The 20,313-nt window shown below is 40.9% G+C and overlaps 1 protein-coding gene across 8 annotated transcripts in view; it reads left to right on the forward strand.

Moving 5' to 3' along the window:
- Nucleotides 1-20,313, forward strand: part of PPP2R2B (protein phosphatase 2 regulatory subunit Bbeta) — a 331,924-nt gene that overhangs the window by 219,342 nt on the left and 92,269 nt on the right. For all 8 annotated transcript variants that reach the window (XM_033180756.1, XM_033180754.1, XM_033180752.1 and 5 more), the window contains 3 exons: nucleotides 5,837-5,934; nucleotides 8,747-8,912; nucleotides 15,783-15,895. Coding sequence is in view for 6 of the 8 variants with exons in the window: in XM_033180754.1 (XP_033036645.1) it covers nucleotides 5,837-5,934; nucleotides 8,747-8,912; nucleotides 15,783-15,895 (377 nt within the window). In the remaining 2 variants the exon portion in view is untranslated. The remainder of the gene's footprint in view (nucleotides 1-5,836; nucleotides 5,935-8,746; nucleotides 8,913-15,782; nucleotides 15,896-20,313) is intronic.

A 20,313-nucleotide genomic window follows, 5' to 3' on the forward strand; every position in this document is an offset into this window, starting at 1 on the left:
GTCTGAGAGACAGTTTGTTATAATTTCTGTTCTTTTACATTTGCTGAGGAGTGCTTTACTTCCAATTGTGTGGTCAATTTTGGAATAAGTGTGATGTGGTGCTGAGAAGAATGTATATTCTTTTGATTTGTGGTGGAGAGTTCTGTAGATGTCTATTAGGTCCGCTTGGTGCAGAGTTGAGTTCAATTCCTGGATATCCTTGTTAACTTTCTGTCTCGTTGATCTGTCTAATGTTGACAGTGGGGTGTTGAAGTCTCCCATTATTATTGTATGGGAGTCTAAGTCTCTTTGTAAGTCTCTAAGAACATGCTTTATGAATCTGGGTGCTCCTGTATTGCATATATATTTAGGATAGTTAGCTCTTCCTGTTGAATTGATCCCTTTACTATTATGGAATGGCCTTCTTTGTCTCTTTTGATCTTTGATGGTTTAAAGTCTATTTTATCAGAGTCTAGGATTGCAACCCTTGCTTTTTTTTGTTCTCCATTTGCTTGGTAGATCTTCCTCCATCCCTTTATTTTGAGCCTATGTATGTCTCTGCATGTGAGATGGGTCTCCTGAATACAGCAGACTGATGGGTCTTGACTCTTTATCCAGTTTGCTAGTCTGTGTCTTTTAATTGGAGCGTTTAGTCCATTTACATTTAAGGTTAATATTGTTATGTGTGAACTTGATCCTGCCATTATGATATTAACTGGTTTATTTTGCTCGTTAGTTGATGCAGTTTCTTCCTAGCCTCGATGGTCTTTACATTTTGGCATTTTTTTGCAATGGCTGGTACCGGTTGTTCCTTTCCATGTTTAGTTCTTCCTTCAGGGTCTCTTGTAAGGCAGGCCTGGTGGTGACAAAATCTCTAAGCATTTGCTTATCTGTAAAGGATTTTATTTCTCCTTCACTTATGAAACTTAGTTTGGCTGGATATGAAATTCTGGGTTGAAAATTATTTTCTTTAAGAATGTTGAATATCAGCCCCCACTCTCTTCTGGCTTGTAGAGTTTCTGCCAAGAGATCTGCTGTTAGTCTGATGGGCTTCCCTTTGTGGGTAACCCGACCTTTCTCTCTGGCTGCCCTTAAGATTTTTTCCTTCATTTCAACTTTGGTGAATCTGGCAATTATGTGTCTTGGAGTTGCTCTTTTCGAGGAGTATCTTTGTGGTGTTTTCTGTTTTTCCTGAATTTGAATGTTGGCCTGCCCTACTAGGTTGGGGAGGTTCTCCTGGATGATATCCTGAAGAGTGTTTTCCAACTTGGTTCCATTTTCCCCCTCACTTTCAGGCACCCCAGTCAGACGTAGATTTGGTCTTTTTACATAATTCCATACTTCTTGCAGACTTTGTTCATTTCTTTTTCTTCTTTTTTCTTTAGATTTCTCTCCTCGCTTCATTTCATTCATTTGATCCTCAATCACTGATACTCTTTCTTCCAGTTGATCGAGTCGGTTACTGAAGCTTGTGCATTTGTCACGTATTTCTTGTGTCATGGTTTTCATCTCTGTCAGTTCGTTTATGGCCTTCTCTGCATTAATTATTCTAGTTATCAATTCTTCCACTCTTTTTTCAAGATTTTTAGTTTCTTTGCGCTGGGTACGTAATTCCTCCTTTAGCTCTGAGAAGTTTGATGGACTGAAGTCTTCTTCTCTCATCTCGTCAAAGTCATTCTCTGTCCAGTTTTGATCCATTGCTGGCAATGAGCTGCGTTACTTTGCAGTGGGAGATGTGCTCTTATTTTTTGAATTTCCAGCTTTTCTGTCCTGCTTTTTCCCCATCTTTGTAGTTTTATCGGCCTCTGTTCTTTGATGATGGTAACGTACTAATGGGGTTTTGGTGTAGGTGTCCTTCCTGTTTGTTAGTTTTCCTTCTAACAGTCAGGACCCTCAGCTGTAGGTCTGTTGGAGATTGCTTGAGGTCCACTCCAGACCCTGTTTGCCTGGGTATCGGCTGCAGAAGCTAGAATATTGCTGAACAGCAAGTGTACCTGTCTGATTCTTGCTTTGGAAGCTTCCTGTCAGGGGTGTACTCCACCGTGTGAGATGTGGGGTGTCGGTCTGCCCCTAGTGGGGGATGTCTCCCAGTTAGGCTACTCAGGGTTCAGGGACCCACTTGAGCAGGCAGTCTGTCCATTCTCAGATCTCAGCCTCCATGTTGGGAGATCCATTGCTCTCTTCAAAGCTGTCAGACAGAGTCGTTTGCGTCTGCAGAGGTTTCTGCTGCTTTGTTGTTGTTGTGTTGTTGTTGTTTAGCTGTGCCCTGTCCCCAGAGGTGGAGTCTACAGAGACAGGCAGGCCTCCTTGAGCTGCTGTGAGCTCCACCCAGTTCGAGCTTCTCAGCAGCTTTGTTTACCTACTTAAGCCTCAGCAATAGCGGGCGCCCCTCCCCCAGCCTCGCTGCTGCCTTGCCATTAGATCACAGACTGCTGTGCTAGCAATGAGGGAGGCTCCATGGGTGTGGGACCCTCCCAGCCAGGTGTGGGATATAATCTCCTGGTGTGCCCGTTTGCTAAGACCCTTGGTAAAGCACAGTATTATGGTGGGAGTTACCCGATTTTCCAGGTGTTGTGTGTCTCAGTTTCCCTGGCTAGGAAAAGGGATTCCCTTCCCCCTTGCGCTTCCCAGGTGAGGTGATGCCTCACCCTGCTTCAGCTCTCGCTGGTCGGGCTGCAGCAGCTGACCAGCACTGATTGTCCGGCACTCCCTAGTGAGATGAACCCAGTACCTCAGTTGAAAATGCAGAAATCACCTGTCTTCTGTGTCGCTCGCGCTGGGAGCTGGAGACTGGAGCTGTTCCTATTCGGCCATCTTGCTCCTTAACTCTTTTCTGATACCCAACTTGACCAAAAGGAAAGGCCCATCTTTAGTTCTCATTGTAAGACCCTTGCAGCCCACCCAGAGCTCTAGTGTTCTGCATTAGTCACTGTCCAGTGAAAGGGCATGGACTGCATGTAAGCAGAATCTTAGAACATAGCTCTAAGACAAGAGCTGGGCATTGTAAACCTCAGGCCTGGTTCCCACCACCCTCTCATTATTTCCTGCTACTCTTTCTTTCTGAGAAATGTTAGTATTTGAGCAGTTTAAGAGCCTTGAACTGGACCAGCCTTTGTACCTGACCAAAGACCAAGGTGAAAAGCAATAGCCATGCCTGCTTTAGGCTCTACCCAAATTGGGAAGCCCCATGAATAACCCTTTGCTAACCACTCATTGAAAAGTCAGAAGCAGTGATTAATGTTAGAAGTGTAACTTAGACTTTGGGAGGCTGAGACGGGCGGATCACGAGGTCAGGAGATCGAGACCATCCTGGCTAACATGGTGAAACCCCGTCTCTACTAAAAAAAAAAACTACAAAAAACTAGCCGGGCGAGGTGGCGGGCGCCTGTAGTCCCAGCTACTTGGGAGGCTGAGGCAGGAGAATGGCGTGAACCTGGGAGGTGGAGCTTGCAGTGAGCTGAGATCCGGCCACTGCACTCCAGCCTGGGTGACAGAGCGAGACTCCGTCTCAAAAAAAAAAAAAAAAAAAAAGAAGTGTAACTTAGCACTGGTGCTTTCAAGCAGGGCAATCCGAGGCAACTGCAAATGTTAAGTAGATGCCTTCTCTCCTCTAAACATGGGAGTGGTTTGCTAAGATGGGCAAACTATAACAAAGGAAAGTGGTCAAATAACTCACTTGAGGTGTCTGACTTTCTCACTGCCTGGACTTTCTTTCTTCCCAATTCATGGGCATTGGTTACATAAATGGACCTTCTAAACTTACATCTGGAACTTAGTAACCATATTGCTTATTTTGTGTTTCCTTAAGGGTAGCATTCACTGGAGGAGTCTTCTTGAGAAAATGAAGTAGATTTCTAGTTAAGAGCATCAGTATTGGAATAAGATAGCCTACTCCAAATGAAGACTCCGTACACTAGAAGTCATAAACTGATAACCCACAAATCATATTCAGCCCACAGATATGATTATTTTTTCATTCTTATGGCATTGAAAAAAATACTTGCTGGCCGGGCGCGGTGGCTCAAGCCTGTAATCCCAGCACTTTGGGAGGCCGAGATGGGTGGATCACGAGGTCAGGAGATCGAGACCATCCTGGCTAACATGGTGAAACCCCATCTCTACTAAAAAAATATAAAAAACGAGCCGGGTGAGGTGGCGGGCGCCTGTAGTCCCAGCTACTTGGGAGGCTGAGGCAGGAGAATGGCCTAAACCCGGGAGGCGGAGCTTGCAGTGAGCTGAGATCTGGCCACTGCACTCCAGCCTGGGCGACAGAGTGAGACTCCATCTCAAAAACAAAAAAAAAAAACAAAAAAAAAGAAAAAAATACTTGCCAATATATAAACTTTAAGAGATTTTTGCGTAAACGTCTTGATTTCCAGCTTCCTATATATACTTAAAAAATCAAAACATCAGGCAATACATGGCAATACAGGCAATCATGGCCCCAATCAGCTTAAGCTAAATAGCCACTTGCCCCTTTAAAGGAGACATACGTAGTCTTTCTAGTTCACCTATGTTACTTTGTGGCCCTGTAGGGCTTTGAATTTGCTATCTATGAGGTCAATCATCTAAGAAGTCAAAACAAGAAATCAAGAATTGTTCTTTTAAATGTGTCTAGCTTGAAAGTGACCAAGGTTTATACCTTATTTTTGTTAACTTCTGCACAATGAATGACCATAAGGAGCCTTTTCATACATGGAAAAGAACAGTTATATGTGAAGTGGAGAATTTTACACTACTTACCTGAACAAATCAGGCATACAAAGAAAATCCTGAAATGATGATATGAGTAAGATTTGAGATCAGAATTACTCAGGGGTAGTTGCCTTAGTTTTCCACCTCACTGTTTTCCCTTCACTATCCTTACATAGACATTACCTTCAGAATGTTCCTGTCAAAGGCCATAGTCATAATTCCCCTGCCCCTTTTTTTTTTTTTTTTTAACTCATTTGCACTCTTGGTAGCAATTGTTGGAGCCCTGCAGGGGAACAATTGTGGGGGAATTAACCTCTGACATTTTTCTAAAAATAGCCCTAATAAATCCAATCATAGGTAATTTACCTGTCCATGTTCCTCCAGGGGTAACCAGCATGGAAGAAAGACTTGGCAGGCTGGCATTCCATCAGCAATTATCTGTGATCTGAGTTCCTGGTGCCTGTGCATTTTCTCTGATTAGAAATACAGAGTACAAATTGCCCTCACTTCTCTGCCCTTGTGACCTTGTTTTCTCAGCACCCTTCTCCTGGGGTTGAAATAAGGCATGCTCTTCCAAAGGATGCATTGGGCTCACAAAAAAAGAAGGGGCACGGGCCAAGCTGGAGCATTCATCAGTTCCTTCCTTGAATTATTGACTGGCAGAGTTTTCCCAATGATTTCTTTGTGCTCTGTTCCTCCATTTTCCATGACTGAGCTTCAAGCATCCTAACCCTGCTTCATCAGCGCCCCCAGGACTGATTTGAATAGCCACAACTGAAGCCTGTGTGGGGAAGATTCTTGGTGTAAAGGCCATGGGTGCATGAAGGGTGTGTGGTTGGTAGAAATCATCAAAGAAAATCACCATTTCCTTCAGCCATCATGAAGTTAATTTTCTCTTACTTAAAAAAGGGTCTAAATGTGCTTTTCCCTTTTATTCTCTCCAGATGTTCCAGGAGACCACAGTGCAGTGTGGGCATCTAGGAAATTTACTTCCCAAGTGCCACTTCTGGTGGCATTTAAAACCCAGAACATAATATCCTTGTAAATTCCACTGCAGAGACAAAGCCCTAAGCCCTTAAATGCACAGAAAAGTATATCTATTATCTATCCTTTCAAAGTAAGTGTGCAGTTACTTAAATTGCCTTTGTCTTCTTCTTTGCAGCTGACATTATCTCTACGGTAGAATTCAACCACACGGGAGAATTACTAGCGACAGGGGACAAGGGGGGTCGGGTTGTAATATTTCAACGAGAGCAGGAGGTAAGTGGTGGTGAATGCAAAATGCCCATTTTCTTCTCTTTTTAAAGGAGGCCTCCTACTGTTCTTTAATCCTTATGTGTCGCCCTTAACCTTGCTGCTTTGCTCGAAAACTAAAAACTGCCAAAAAGTCATTAACATCAGCAGTTCTACATTCAGACTCATAAAAGCCCTGTAAAGGAGAGCCTTTTCTGGGCATGGCCTTATCTTTCTAAGCCTGGATGTTACACCTTCAAAACAACTTCACTGCTAGCCTGACCTGCAAAATTCCATGGGTGCTTGTTGAGCATAACTCCTCCTTTTTCAGTGGGATCTGTCATAGAGCCATTGAAATTCAGTCTCCCTTGATTTCAGGTGCTGCCAGAATATGTAGGAGAAAAAAAAAAATAGTTTATTTGCCAATAGATGTGAAGAGGACAGCTTGGGACAGGAGAGAAGAAAATGATAGCTCGCCTCACCAAAGGGATTAAAGGCCACAAACTGGCATCTGAATAAAGCATATGACACACATCACAGTATCACTGTAGGTGACACAGAGGCCCCTGAAGCTGAGTGCTACATATAGGACCATTTCTGAGCAGGAGTTCTAACTTCCAGTGACTCTCATAAACCCATTTCTTCCTGGGACATGGGTTCCACTAGGAATTGTTTCTCTTTTTCATATAAATTGAGTTTTTTGGTGTCTGCTTCTGTTTGTTAGAATGGAATTATGGCCCAGTTTGATTTCCTTGGCCTCCCCTGGCATGGTCTTGGAGCTTCCAGCAGGCCAGTCTGTGTTCTAGTAACTCTCCCATCTGCCACTGCCTGCCTCTGAGATTCACCGGGCACTCAGGAAGCGTGAGGGAGGCCCAATGTGAGAGGAAGGTTTCACAAGAGACTTCCCTAGCAATTTAAAGCCTGCTTTGTGCCTCAAAGCCATTTGCGTTACACCTCCCCTCAAAAAAGGAAAGCCTCATTTAGAGGTGATATATTTGGTAATTGCACATTATTTGCAATTAATTTCTATAAGGGCATCGTAATCCCTCGGGGTTCCGTATAAATTCAAGTGTTCAGCATTAAATCAGGCATCCAGCCTATTCCATTGGCCCTGGAAACACGAAAATGTGGTTGGCAAGTAGAAACTAATAGCTCTTCGTGACCTGGAATTGTTCCTGCTTTTCCAGAGCTGCCTAGTGCTAATTGGTCTGGCACATACTACACACACTTGACAGTCTGATTTGGATGGTAGCAAATCAACACTCTTATAAATGTATTGTTAAGGTGGACTGGCTCTCTCTGCAAATGAGCAGGATAGTACCAAGTATGTCAGCATTTAAAGTCTTTTGAACACTGATTTTCAAACCTCCTTTTCCAGCTTTTTCTTTAAAAAAAAAAAAAAAAACCCAATTAGGTTCGCAGTGATGATAAAGAGGAACCGGAGGAGCTATTTAGCATAAATTACCCAAGGCAGCATGTTGCCAGTAATATTCTGCTCTACATTTTCTGTTAGCTATTTATAGGTTTCACCTATTTTAATTTAGTGAAATATTTGGGAAGCCTGATTCATTAGTGGAATGATGGGGGACACATTTTCTAAAGCAGGGTAGTTTTGTTCAATAAAAAAATAAATGTCAATGAGGATAAAGAACCTGCAATTAAGCATTAAGCTTTGTGGCCAGTCTTGGGATTAAAATGAGCACTAAATCTGAGAAACAAACCCATGTGACATCATCTAGGGCAGACCTGCTTTTGACTTCAGTGGGTGAACTCCAAGAGTGAATTCTTCAGAGGCACACTCCCAGACAGTCCGCACAAATACATTTCACACCCAGGGTTCAGCACTCTCGCTGGTTAGTAAGTTGAGATTTGGGTTTGGATATTTTATATCCACCTAGAAATACACAGTTGGAAATTAACCCTTTTATTAAGAGTCAAGCTTTTATAACAAACGTTTAATAAGACTCATATTTGAATTTTTGAGTTTTTCAAAGCCTGCATCTTGAAGCTCTTGGTAATAAGGACCTAAAATACCTGAAATAAAACTTCCCTTTCCGCTTTCCTCTTCTTCTCCTTCTTTCTTTCACATCCTGTTTTTTCTCTTCTCTTCCTTTTTTTCTTTTTCTTCCCGTTTCTGCAGACCCTTGCCCTTGTGTTTAATTCTCTCATGTATGTAGTCCCTGTTGTTTGCTCATTGCATAATCAGTGCTAGAGGAAAGCCAAGAGGTAAAGTCTCATCATTCCTTAATGATGCAGGTAGCATCCCTGAGCTCCTGTCTGCTTTGTCACTCATGTTGGAAAGAAAAACAGAAAAAAGTAGCAGGGGCATATCTGAGGCCCAAATCTGCTCCTTATGAGCTGTGAGACCTAGGGGAAGTCATTTAATATCTGAGCCTCTTTTGTCCATTTCTTTGCCCCGCCTACCTCAGAGGTTTCATGAGAATCAGATGAGATCTTACAAGGCCAATGAAAGTCACAGATGCTACAACTTTGTAGTCTCTTTAAGGGCTCGATGTAAGTATTTACAAATGCCACTGTGGGATGGCTCACTCCGATGGGTGACTGCAGCATCTGTTAGGATGCAAAAAGAAAATATTAGAACTTCTATTTATATTGATTTTAAAATTTTGTTCTATTTTAATATATTTCTACGTATTATATATACTAGATGATAGTACAGAAGTTCATGTGTATAATTATATAATTTTTTTTTTCAGAGGTGCTAGTGGCCCTGCCCTCATCCCACCCCCAATGACTGCTAGAAAAAGAAGGGAGTTGGCGAGTTTTACGGTTGGCTACTATGATTTAATCGTTTGTGTATTTTTTTCCTTTCTTACAGAGTAAAAATCAGGTTCATCGTAGGGGTGAATACAATGTTTACAGCACATTCCAGAGCCATGAACCCGAGTTCGATTACCTGAAGAGCTTAGAAATAGAAGAAAAAATCAATAAAATAAGATGGCTCCCCCAGCAGAATGCAGCTTACTTTCTTCTGTCTACTAATGGTAGGTGGAAGTGATTTTTCCTGTTTGGTATTTTCAGTGATACAGTCGGCCAAACTATATATTTCAATCTCTCTTAACCTCAATTTTCCTTTGAACCGTGTGGGCTGTTGAAAAACTTAGAAATAACATTTGCAAGATGCTTAGCAGAGTGCCTGGCACACACAGATTAGGCCCTCACTAAATAGTAACTACTGTTTTTTAAAATATTAAATTTATGACCCAATTATGTGAGACCCATTATCTGCAGTTTGCAACTATTGCAGATTATTTGCAGGTGTTTTTGGAATGTGACTTCCTGTCTTAAGATTCACTGAATGTTATTCTGGGAATACATTTCAGGAAACTCAACATGCTGTCTCTGTGAGGTTGGCATATTGAATAGAAGTTATTAATCCCTAAATATATTTTAGGGTCTGCAAAGCAGATGGCTGTGTGTCTCTCTGACAAAAATTAAGTTCTAAGATAGGAGCACAAGGCAAGAAGAGATAGGGACTTTATAAAAAAAAAAAATCAAGAAAGGGTTTCTTTCCCTATCTCCCTCCATACTTAACACCATTTGTTGGATGAAGAGGAGTTGACATAAATAGGTCAGAGAGAGAGGATGTTGGGTATTGAATAGAGAGACAAATTACATAATCACTGGGTAAGTCTTTATACAGTGGAATTACCTAACCTCCAGGTTCTTAAATCCTTGCTAAAAGAAACCATCTAAGCTCAAAACAACTTGGCATAAAGTCAGATGTTAAAGGGTGCTAATTGAATAGCATAACAATTAAAAGGATTCATATTTAAAAATTAAACACCCTCTCCCAAGAAAATGAGTTGGAGAATGATTCATTTTATCTCACATGTGAATCTATGAGGAATATACATTTTAATTTAAATCGAGAAGCAAGAAGCAAGGGATTTAAAAAGAAAGGGAAATGTTCATATCTCAAGTGACAAAATAAAATGTCAATAATGTGACCAAACATACATGAATATTTTTAAAGACTGGAAGGAAATACAACATAAGGTTCATCATGATTAATTTTTGTGCAGTATGGGTAACTTGCCAATTTGTTCCTTTTGTCATTTTAATTTGTAAAGTTTTTACAATAAGTCTCATATTAATCTCATGGGAAAAAAAGGGGCAAGTTATTTAATGCATTTGAATGCCAAATCTCTCAAATATAAAGCCAGCATAGAAGTCTAAAAAATGACAATTCGGATGCAACTGGTTTAGGGTTATCCAAGCATATCTCATCTCCTCATGACCAGATCTCTACTCATCTGTTTTTCCAGACTCCAGGTAGTTTGATTCTTTCTCATAACTGTTATTTATTGTTCTGTTTACGTTTTGCAATCCTGATTTCTTGGAAGCCAAACCACATAAATTTGTTTCAATTTCTTTCCTTTTACTTTTGCTATTTAAGTTTCACTAACAGGCTTTGCAGATTCAACACTACTCGGAATAAAAGAGACTTATGATGATTTTGACTTACTTCAGGCAGAGGAAAAATGTCTGATTGTCTTCTACAGCTAACTTACTTTATATGATCAAATTTAGCCTATTGATTATTGCATTTAAAACTCAAGGACTTGGCCAGGCGCAGTGGCTCACACCTGTAATCCCAGCACTTTGGGAGGCCAAGGGTGGGCGGATCATGAGATCAGGAGATCGAGACCATCCTGGCTAACACGGTGAAACCCTGTCCCTACTAAAAATACAAAAAAAAAAATTAGCCAGGTGTGGTGGTGGGTGCCTGTAGTACCAGCTACTCAGGAAGCTGAGGCAGGAGAATGGTGTGAATCCAGGAGGCGGGGCTTGAAGTCAGCCAAGATCACTCCACTGCCCTCCAGCCTGGGCGACAGAGCAAGACTCCATCTCAAAAAAAACAAAAAAAAACCAAAAAAAAAACCTCAAGGACTTATTAACTACTTTGTTGGGGGGGAAATGGGGAAAAAAAATCAGTGAAATGCAATGAAGATTAATTATATAGCATAATATTCTGTTAATTGAGTTTTTAAATAGTTTTTTGATTAACAAGGATATTATCTTCCCATTTGGGATACTGTTTCATATGCCAACAGCATCTCAAAATGATTCTTCTAAGAAAAATTCCCATGTTCTTATGTAATTTTCTTTTTTATACTAATATTGAGGTTGAGAATCCCCCTTAGGCCAAATAGGTTAACATGCAAAAATTAATGGAAGACAATTGGAATTACTGTACAAAAGAGAAAATGAAGATAGATGATAAGATTGTGTTTAAAAGCTGCCACAAGTGATGATAAACTACTCAGAGAACCAGCAAGAAGAAAGAAAAAGTCATTACTCATATTAACAGTCACATGTTCCTTAGACTTTTTTATTCACAAAGCTTCAAGACACTGAGTCAAGAAAAATAGTGTGATAATAAAGTCAAGAATGACTCCAGGCAACCCAACCATGGGGAATTGCATTGAATTCACCTTCAATTATCTCTAAGAAAATATAGTGCTTATCTTATTATAGTCAGGAACAATTTTACTTTCTGCTAGAATATATTTTCAACCTTACAATTTCAATAAAAAATGAAACCAACGTTCAATTGTGAATCTAGACCCTCAAATTATTTACCACATAAAAACACATTGTTTTATCTCATTTTCTACTTCCACTTTAATACCTATAATGAGAAGGGGGATATACTGAATTTGTTTTTCTCACTATGAAACTAGTACAAGTTCATTGTAAAAAAAAAAAAAAAATACAGCAAAACAAAAATAATAAAAGTGTTCCCATCCAGAGAGAACCACTGTTAAGTCTTTTAAAGAAAAAAGCAAAAAGACATGAATAAATCTGTTTGTTTCTTAACAGAAATATGATATATTCTGCAAACTCTTTTGTAACCAGGTTTTTATTAATATAACACTTAATAACAGGAATATCTTCCCAAATGTTAGTCTAAAATACCATCATGGCCACATAGTATTTCCTTGCATGATTCTTCTGTAGTTTACTAGTAAGCCTCCTACTATTAGTCCTTTAGCTGTTAACAAATTCTCACTATTATAAATCATATATACTATGTTATAGTATACATAATACATTCTATCCCTATAAGTATATTTGCATGGATAGATGTTGGTATAGATAAATATGATTAGGCAAATGCATACTATAAACTAAGTATGTCATATTATGTTTACTAAAAACAGTTACATAATTGTATACATAAATATAAAAAACCACAAAATTTGTATGATATCTCTAGTGGAATTAAGGGAGTTTTTTTTACCTTTGTGATTATTCTATTTTATTTTTCCCCCACCCCTCCCCCGATATGATTATTTGAATAACCATTCCATGTACCACTTGTATAACAAAAAGAAGGAAATAAAATGAGAAAATACAAAATCTGTATGTGCAATATTATAGATTTGGATTCTACCCCCAAAGTACATAGAAAAAGTACTATAAGGATTTATGAAAAATGTTGATGATGATCATCCCTGACTGGAGAAGTTGTTGGTGATTTTTATTCTTTACGTTATACCCATGATTTCTCTGTTTCTCTGTATAGCAATTTGTCATTCATGATAAGAAAAATATACAATGTTAACTTTGCAAAGGGGATGGGATACAGTCCAAATCCACGCAACAAAAAAAAATTTGGTATTAAAATTGTGGGGATGTTCTAAGCCATAACTGATCAAGAGCTAGTCACGTGACTGTGTAAATATGGCCCATGTTCATTTTCTCACCCTAAAAAGCAGTTCGGTATGCAGCAGGATCTCCTTTTGCTCCAGCACAAGCCAGGGTGACTGCACAATTCAGAGCGCACAAATCATACACTTAGCAGCCTTGCCAGTGTGTCAGACATGAGCAGCCCAAGTGATGCCCAGATCAAGAAAATGGGGCACTTATTTGCTGCTGAAAGCCCACTTCACAATGTGGTACATTAAGACCTCTAAGAACAAGGCATTTGTTTCTGGCAGCTTCAAGGCGAATAGTACTGTGATCCACATCTCCTACTTAGAAGATCTGTCCTCCCAAAGGCACGAGAATTGGGAGGTGGTGGTGAAAAGTCAGGTGAGGAGAAATGGAGGAATGAAGCAAGTGGCAAAAGAGGAAGGAATTCCCAGAGGGACGGCTTTTCTTCCCCGACAGTGTTACAAAGAAGAAATAGGATGTGCTGATATTATCGAGGGATGAAGCTAAAGCTGTCAGAGCAACATGTTATTACGGCAAAATAGTTGCCCAATTTGCTAATTCTAATAAAAGCTATCATTTGTGGACCATTATTAGAAGCCTAATACTGTGTTAAACACTCTCCATGCTGTGATTTATTTAATCCTCATCAGAGCCCCATCAGGAAGATACTGTTTCCCCAGTTTACAAATAAAGAAACTGAGGCACCATCTTTCTTTGTTTCTTTGTAAGATTGAACTATAAGGGATATACTCATACTAATTTTTTTTTTTCTTATCTGAAATTCAAACTTAACTGGGTGTTCTGTACTTTTTTACTTGCTAAATCTGGCAATCTTATTTGTTGCTTAAGAAATACTAGTTATGGTCGGGTGTGGTGGCTCATGCCTGTAATCCCAGCACTTTGGGAGGCAAAGGTGGGCAGATTGCTTGAGCCTGGGAGTTTGAGATCAGCCTAGGCAACACGACAAAACGACGTCTCTATAAAAACTACAAAAATTAGCTGAGCGTGTTGACATGCGACTGTGATCCTAGCTACTCTGGAGGCTGAGATGAGAGAATCACCTGAGCCCAGGAAGTCGAGGCTGCAGTGAGCCATGATCACACCACTGCACTCCAGCCTAGGCGACAGAGTGAGACCCTATCTCAATTAAAAATAAAAGAAGAAGAGAGGAAGGGAAGAAAAGGGAGAGGAAGGGTGGGAGGAAGGGAAGGAAGAAGGGAAGGAAGGAATGAAAGAAGGAAGGAAGGAAAGAAAGAAGGAAGGAAAAAAGGGAGGAAGGGAAGGAAGGAAGGAGGGAGGGAAGGGAGGAAGGGAGGAAGGGAGGAAGGGTTATGTACCCACTGCCTGGGAATCCCCGTCCTTGGCCATGTGACTGGCGTCAGAGTGGGCACTGGGCCCAAGGTTGTCTAATTGCAAACCCTACCTTGTGCAGGACAGAGGAAGATACAAAGAAGGCAACCAAGTTTCTGCCTTCAAAAAGATATGTTAAAACAAGTATAAAAAATGTACACTGGATCTGATAAGGAAAGCCCACTAAGGCATGTGGCCGGCAGACATGATTTGTTTGCCTGATCTTGTCTCCTTAAATAATTGAATTAGGCCAGGTGCAGTGGCTCACGCCTGTAATCCCAGCACTTTGGGAGGCCAAGGCGGGTGGATCACGATGTCAGGAGATCAAGACCATCCTGGCTAACATGGTGAAGCCCCGCTTTTACTGAAAATACAAAAAAATTAGCCAGGCATGGTGGCGGGCGACTGTAGTCCCAGCTACTCGGGAGGCTGAGGCAGGAGAATGTCATGAACCCGGGAGGCGGAGCTTGCAGTGAGCCGAGATGGTGCCACTGCACTCCAGCCTAGGTGAAAATGAGAGACTCCATCTAAAAAAAATACATAAATAAATAAATAAATTAAAAGCCTGCATGTAGGGCATGTCATTCCAGTTCCACAGATCCTTTAGCCCTTTTTACTCATTTCGTTGGCCTGCATGACACGCGTAGGGATGGGAGTTCTTATGGAAGTTCTGTAGGGATAGGAGTTCTCTGTTTCAATGCTATGGAGAATGACAGGTGTCATCAAGTTGTGTAAAGTGCTGGGGCAGTACAAATCTGAGAAAGGTAGTTTCCAGCTGGAGACTCCATAGAGGCAGCAAAAGGAAAGGAGCATTTCAATGTATCTCCTTACCATTTTATTTTCCTGAATATTGATAGAAATATGCACTATGTAGGTGGATAAGATTTGTTCATTTGCCCCACTAATGTTTGTTGAGCAGCTACTATGTGCCAGGCACTGTTCTGGGTGCTGGTGGTACAGTGATGAACAAGGGAGATAGAATCCCTACCTTCAACAATTTTACACTCTAGTGAGACAAGACAGATAGTTATTTGATAAATAATCAACCAATTGTCAGGTAGTAAAAAGTATTATGAAGAAAAATAAAGCAGCAGAGAGGAGATAGAGAATGGTTCTGAGGACAGCATTTTTAGGTAGGTTTTACATAAGCCTCTCTAAGGTTGGGATGCAAATGCAAGAGAAAAGTAAAGAAGCGAATTACGTGAAAAAGAGGGTAAAGGGCTTTCCTGGCAGAAGACACAGCAAGTGCAAAGGCCCCAAGGCTTAGTGAGCTTAACGTGTACCTGGAGCAGTAGGGAAGCCATGTGGCAGGAGCACAGTAAGTGAGCAGGGAGAGGGTGGACAGGGAGGCCAGGAAGGTGGAGAAAGTGGAGAGGGCAGGTCATGAAGGGCCTTTTAGGACATGGTAAGGATGATGTGTCAGTGAGGTGAGATGCTAAAATAGAGATAATAGCACCTACTTCCAGAGTTATGATTGTTAAACAAATTTTTCATGTAAAATTCTTAGTTACATTGTAAGCTCTATGTATGTCGCTACTCTTGTTATTCAATGTTCAATAAATGCTTTTATGGAATGGGCTAAATTAAGGTATACGCTATAGATTTAAGAGCCCATTGTCAGGGAAATCCATTTGTCCCAGCATAATGTATGTTTTTGTTTTGAACTATGAGCTCTGCCTTCAAATGACAAGGGATTTATGCACGGCAACCCTTTATGTGGGCCAGCTTCCGCAGCAATTCTCTCCAACCTTACCTCTTCCTTTCCCCACTGACCCCAGGAAAACTCCCTTATGAGCTTGCTTTTCACTATAATTCTGACCTAATCTGGTTGCCCACTGCAGATAAAACTGTGAAGCTGTGGAAAGTCAGCGAGCGTGATAAGAGGCCAGAAGGCTACAATCTGAAAGATGAGGAGGGTCGGCTCCGGGATCCTGCCACCATCACAACCCTGAGGGTGAGTGCCATGGTTGCCCTGGCCACCACGGTCAGGAGCAGGTCTCCTAAGGTTGGCCACGTGCTGGTTGTTACCGTAGGTTGCAACTATAATGGGCCAGTGAGGGATCGTAGGCAGAGACTCAGCCTACCCCAGTCTCTCTCTGGTGGCAGATGGAGAAGCAGGAAAGGTGCCAAGCCTTCTAATGACTACAAATCCATGCTTTTCCTTTTGTCCCAGAAGACTTGCTCACATGGCCACTGCCAGACGTTACTAAAATCTTAGCCTCTGTTGTTCACATTATCTAAAATGTCTTGAACACCTTCTGTACTCAAGGTACAGGCATGAGAACCCAGATGGCGAGTTGCAGTCTTGCGATTCAGAACACAAACTTAAAAATCTAACAGACCTGGCTTCAAATTCTGCCACTTACCCAAATTTCTCAATAGTCACTTAACCTTTTTGAGCTTTCACCATGCAAGTTAATTTTAGCTTCTCCATCTGCAAAACGGTGAACACAGTACCTCCTGCTCATGGACTTATGAGAAAGAAATGCAAGAAGGATGGAAAACCCTTCCTCTGTGGCTGGTCCTCAATATATGATTCTCTACTCTTAGTCTGAGTGGCTTCCTTCCTGTTCTTCAGAAATACATAGTCTGATAAAGAGGAGTTGTAAGACTAATATACAAATGATTATGGCACTAAATATAGTAAGATAAATGCATTGAGAGAGTGTTGGAGAGTTGTAGTTTGATCAAAGGAGGAAGAAATTATCTGTGGTTGTTGGAGACCAGAAAAGTTCAAATAGGAAAGTGGCATTAAAAACGGATTTCTCAAAGGGAACTTTTAAGGGAAGGGTCTCTAGATGTAAGGTAAAGTGGGTTAGGACTGGATGATGAGCTCAGTTATGAACACATTCAATGTAAGCCGTAAAGCAGGCACATGTTGGGATAGCCCTAGCCCCAACGGGCTTGTAAAACTGTGTAAAATATGTGATTTCAGATACCAGCAACTCTGCTAAAGAATAAAAGCAAGTAGGGAGACAGTGAAGCAGATGTGAGGAAAAGAGGTTCTTGCCCTGTGTTTGAAAGTCAAAATGAGATGGTCATTGTATGCTTGATTAGCTCACTTGTTTATTTGTTTAATAATTCATGTATTCATACATCTGCTTATTCAGCAGTTACTTTTTGAATATAGACTGTCTGCTGACCACCGTGCTAGACTATTAGGTGTTTACCCTGTACTAATGGGTACATGGTCTTCAGTTCAGCTGCTTCTGAGCTCACAAGCATTGGCGACTCTCTTTCCTCTCATCAGTCTATGCCTTCAACTCTGAAGAACCTCCATGCAAGTCCACCTTATCAGACTGGGTGGACTTGGCATAAACCCAACCTTGATGCTCTGAATGTGCAGGGGTTTTGGAGGCTGGAAAGTAGAGTAGTGAAGAGTATTATTGTTGAGTCAGTCTAGTCTGGGTTAGAATTCTGGCTCCATTACTTTCCAATAGTGACCTTGGGCATATTACAGTCATGTATCATTTAATGATGGGAATCTATTCTGAGAAATGCATTGTTGGGTAACTTCATTTTTGTGAAAACATCACAGAGTATGCTTATGCAAACCTAGATGGTATAACTTACTACAGACCTAGACTACATTGTATAGCCTGTTGCTCCTCAGCTACAAACCTGTACATATGTTCCTGTGTTGAATACTGCAAGTAGTTATAACACAATGGTATTTGTGTATATAAACATATCTAAACATGGAAAAGGCACAGTACAAATACGGTATTATAATCTTATGGAACCAATGTTATTGACCAAAGCATCATGTGGCATGTGGCTATATTTGAACACCTTGTGCCTCCAAAGTCTCATCTGTATAACAGGGATGATGATAGTCACTGCTTCCTGGAATTGTTGTGGGGATTCAATAAGTTATTTTGTGTAAAAAAGAGCTTAACCTGTGTAGCGCTGGCTCACAAAAAGCACTCAATAATGTTACTTTCCTGCTGTTGTTTTAGTATTAATAACATCATCATCACCATGGCTATTATTACCCCCTACTGATAGTGGCCTATTAATATGAGACAATTTAGTTGTTTTTCTTTTTATACTTTTTATACTGTTGTATTTATTCTACAAACTACTCACCAATATTTACTAAGTGGCAAACACCGTCTTGGCAATATAGCAGGAATAAAACTGTCTTTTGCCCCTTGAGACATGGTAATCTTATGGGGGAAAACAACTGGATTAAGTGCCACTTAGAGTTTATACCATGAACTTAATGATCAGACTTTACCTTGCCCTTATTTGCTATGTGGATGGAATTTCTCAGATGCCATCTGTCCATCTGTAGACCCCACTGTGGAATCCTACTGTCCATGGCATCCTATGGGATTTCATATATCTGTGCTTAACCCTGGGAGAATTCCATCCCTATGATAAAAAGCAGAGAAGGCCTATTCAGTTTCCACGAGAGCAGAGATCCTCCCCATGCCAAGCCAGTGGTGCCAATGAAGTGGACTTCAGATGAAACAGAAAAGGAGGCCCTGAGGTGTGGCTGGGAGTTGGAAAATTCCAGCTCTGGTTCTCGCTTTCTTACTAACCAGCTGTGTAAACTAACTGATGAATCATCCTTTTTCCCTCTAAGCTTAGTTTCTAAGCTGCCAAGCAGAGGACTGGGAAATACAGATTCCCGAGACCCATTCCAGAGAGGAGGTCCAAAGGAATCTGCATTTTCAACACTTGCCCCTGGTGGCTGAGACAAGGGGGGTCTGCTGTCACTGGACTCTATCATCCCCAAGACACATTCGAGCTATCATTTTTATGAACCTTTGTTATTTTTCAATTATTTGAGAATTGAAAATTCTCAAATAATCTGGAGAGACATATTATATTTGCTATATGATTATAAATATCAGTATCTGTATTTACCTCCTCTCCTTTCCTAGGCTCTCAAATATCCTGCATTTCAGTGTAAACATCCACATCACAGCACTCTTTAAACACTGAAAAGTCCAGCTTCCTTTTATTTTTGATCCCAGTGGTAGAAGGAAAAAAAAAAAAAAGCAGGCAGCCCTGAAGACTAGATTCAGAACAATGACTCCAAACAGAGAATGAGCTGACGTGATATTAATCAGACTATAATTTACTCTTGAAATATGCATTGCCAGCAATTGTATCTTTTTTTCCCTTCCCTGTACTATGATTACTTCTTGTTCACTTTCATAGTTTCCAGTTCTATGTGGGTATTGAGAGTGAGAACATTTAATAATGCGTGACAGCTAATTAATCCTCACTGTGTAATGTACCTGTTCTGTTTCAGTGCTGAGAGACTCAGCTTTTCAAAACAAGAATGTGACTGTATCTTTCATGTAAGATAGCCTTTCAAAATCAATCTCGTTACCAAAAGAGCCTATGAGAAGCATGTCTATGAAAACTATATCCCCTGCTCAATATCATAACATAAAGCAATAATCATGGTGATAATTTAATAATAACACCTTACAGTTGTAAAGTACCGTTTATATTGCAAAGCATTTTGTTACCTAGTCCCTTGATTCATCTTCAGAATAGCCAATGAGGAGGGCAGGATAGGTATTTAGCAGGTGAAAATGCTGGTCTGTAGTATTTATTGATCATTTGTCCTATCCCATGCACCATGCTGCACTCTCTATCTGCATTAGCTATCTCAAAGGGTGTTAAAAAGCTCATTTAACAGATGAGGCTCCAAGTAGTTAAGTAGCATACCCAAGATCATGCAGGGCTGAGAACCAAGTCTTAATCTACTTTGCTCTGGGATCTGAGCCCTTCAGTCCGATGCAGCCTCAGAGAGGGAAAATGACTTACCCAGTATCCCTCAACTGGTTATTCCAGGACTGGGACTAAAAATCAAGAGTTAGGGCTCTTATACATATAAAATTGGGCATTTGAAATGTTTGTCTTAATAACTAGTGCCATTATTATTCCAGGTCAGGGGATCAATCGATTGATCTCTCTCTCTCTCTCTCTCTCTCTCTCTCTCTCTCCCCCTCTACTTCCCTCCCTCCCTCCCTTTCTCTCCTTCTCTTCCTCTCCCTCCCTCCCACCATGACTCTCCCCTACCACTGTCCCCTCCCCCCCCACACACAGATACACACACTTACACATTGGCTTTCCAGATCTCTGACCTCAGCAGTGGAGAAACAAAGGCCTTGAGGTCTCTATGCAGTTTTACTTCACAAGACCCTCCATGCCATTCTTCCCCAATCTCCCACTGCCCAGGAGTAACAGACCCTCAGAGCTCTTTCTAGGTAATGGGAACTCACCGTTAAAGTGACTTAATCAGCCTGAAATGGAAGTTGGGTGGTGAGAAATCACACTTAGCATACTTCTCCCTGTAGGATGAGACTGGAGGTATTATTTTTCTCATTATTATCAGCTGCCAGTGCC

This window comes from Trachypithecus francoisi, unplaced genomic scaffold (genome assembly GCF_009764315.1).
Source record: "Trachypithecus francoisi isolate TF-2019V2 unplaced genomic scaffold, Tfra_2.0 Lachesis_group2, whole genome shotgun sequence".
NCBI lineage: Eukaryota > Metazoa > Chordata > Mammalia > Primates > Cercopithecidae > Trachypithecus > Trachypithecus francoisi.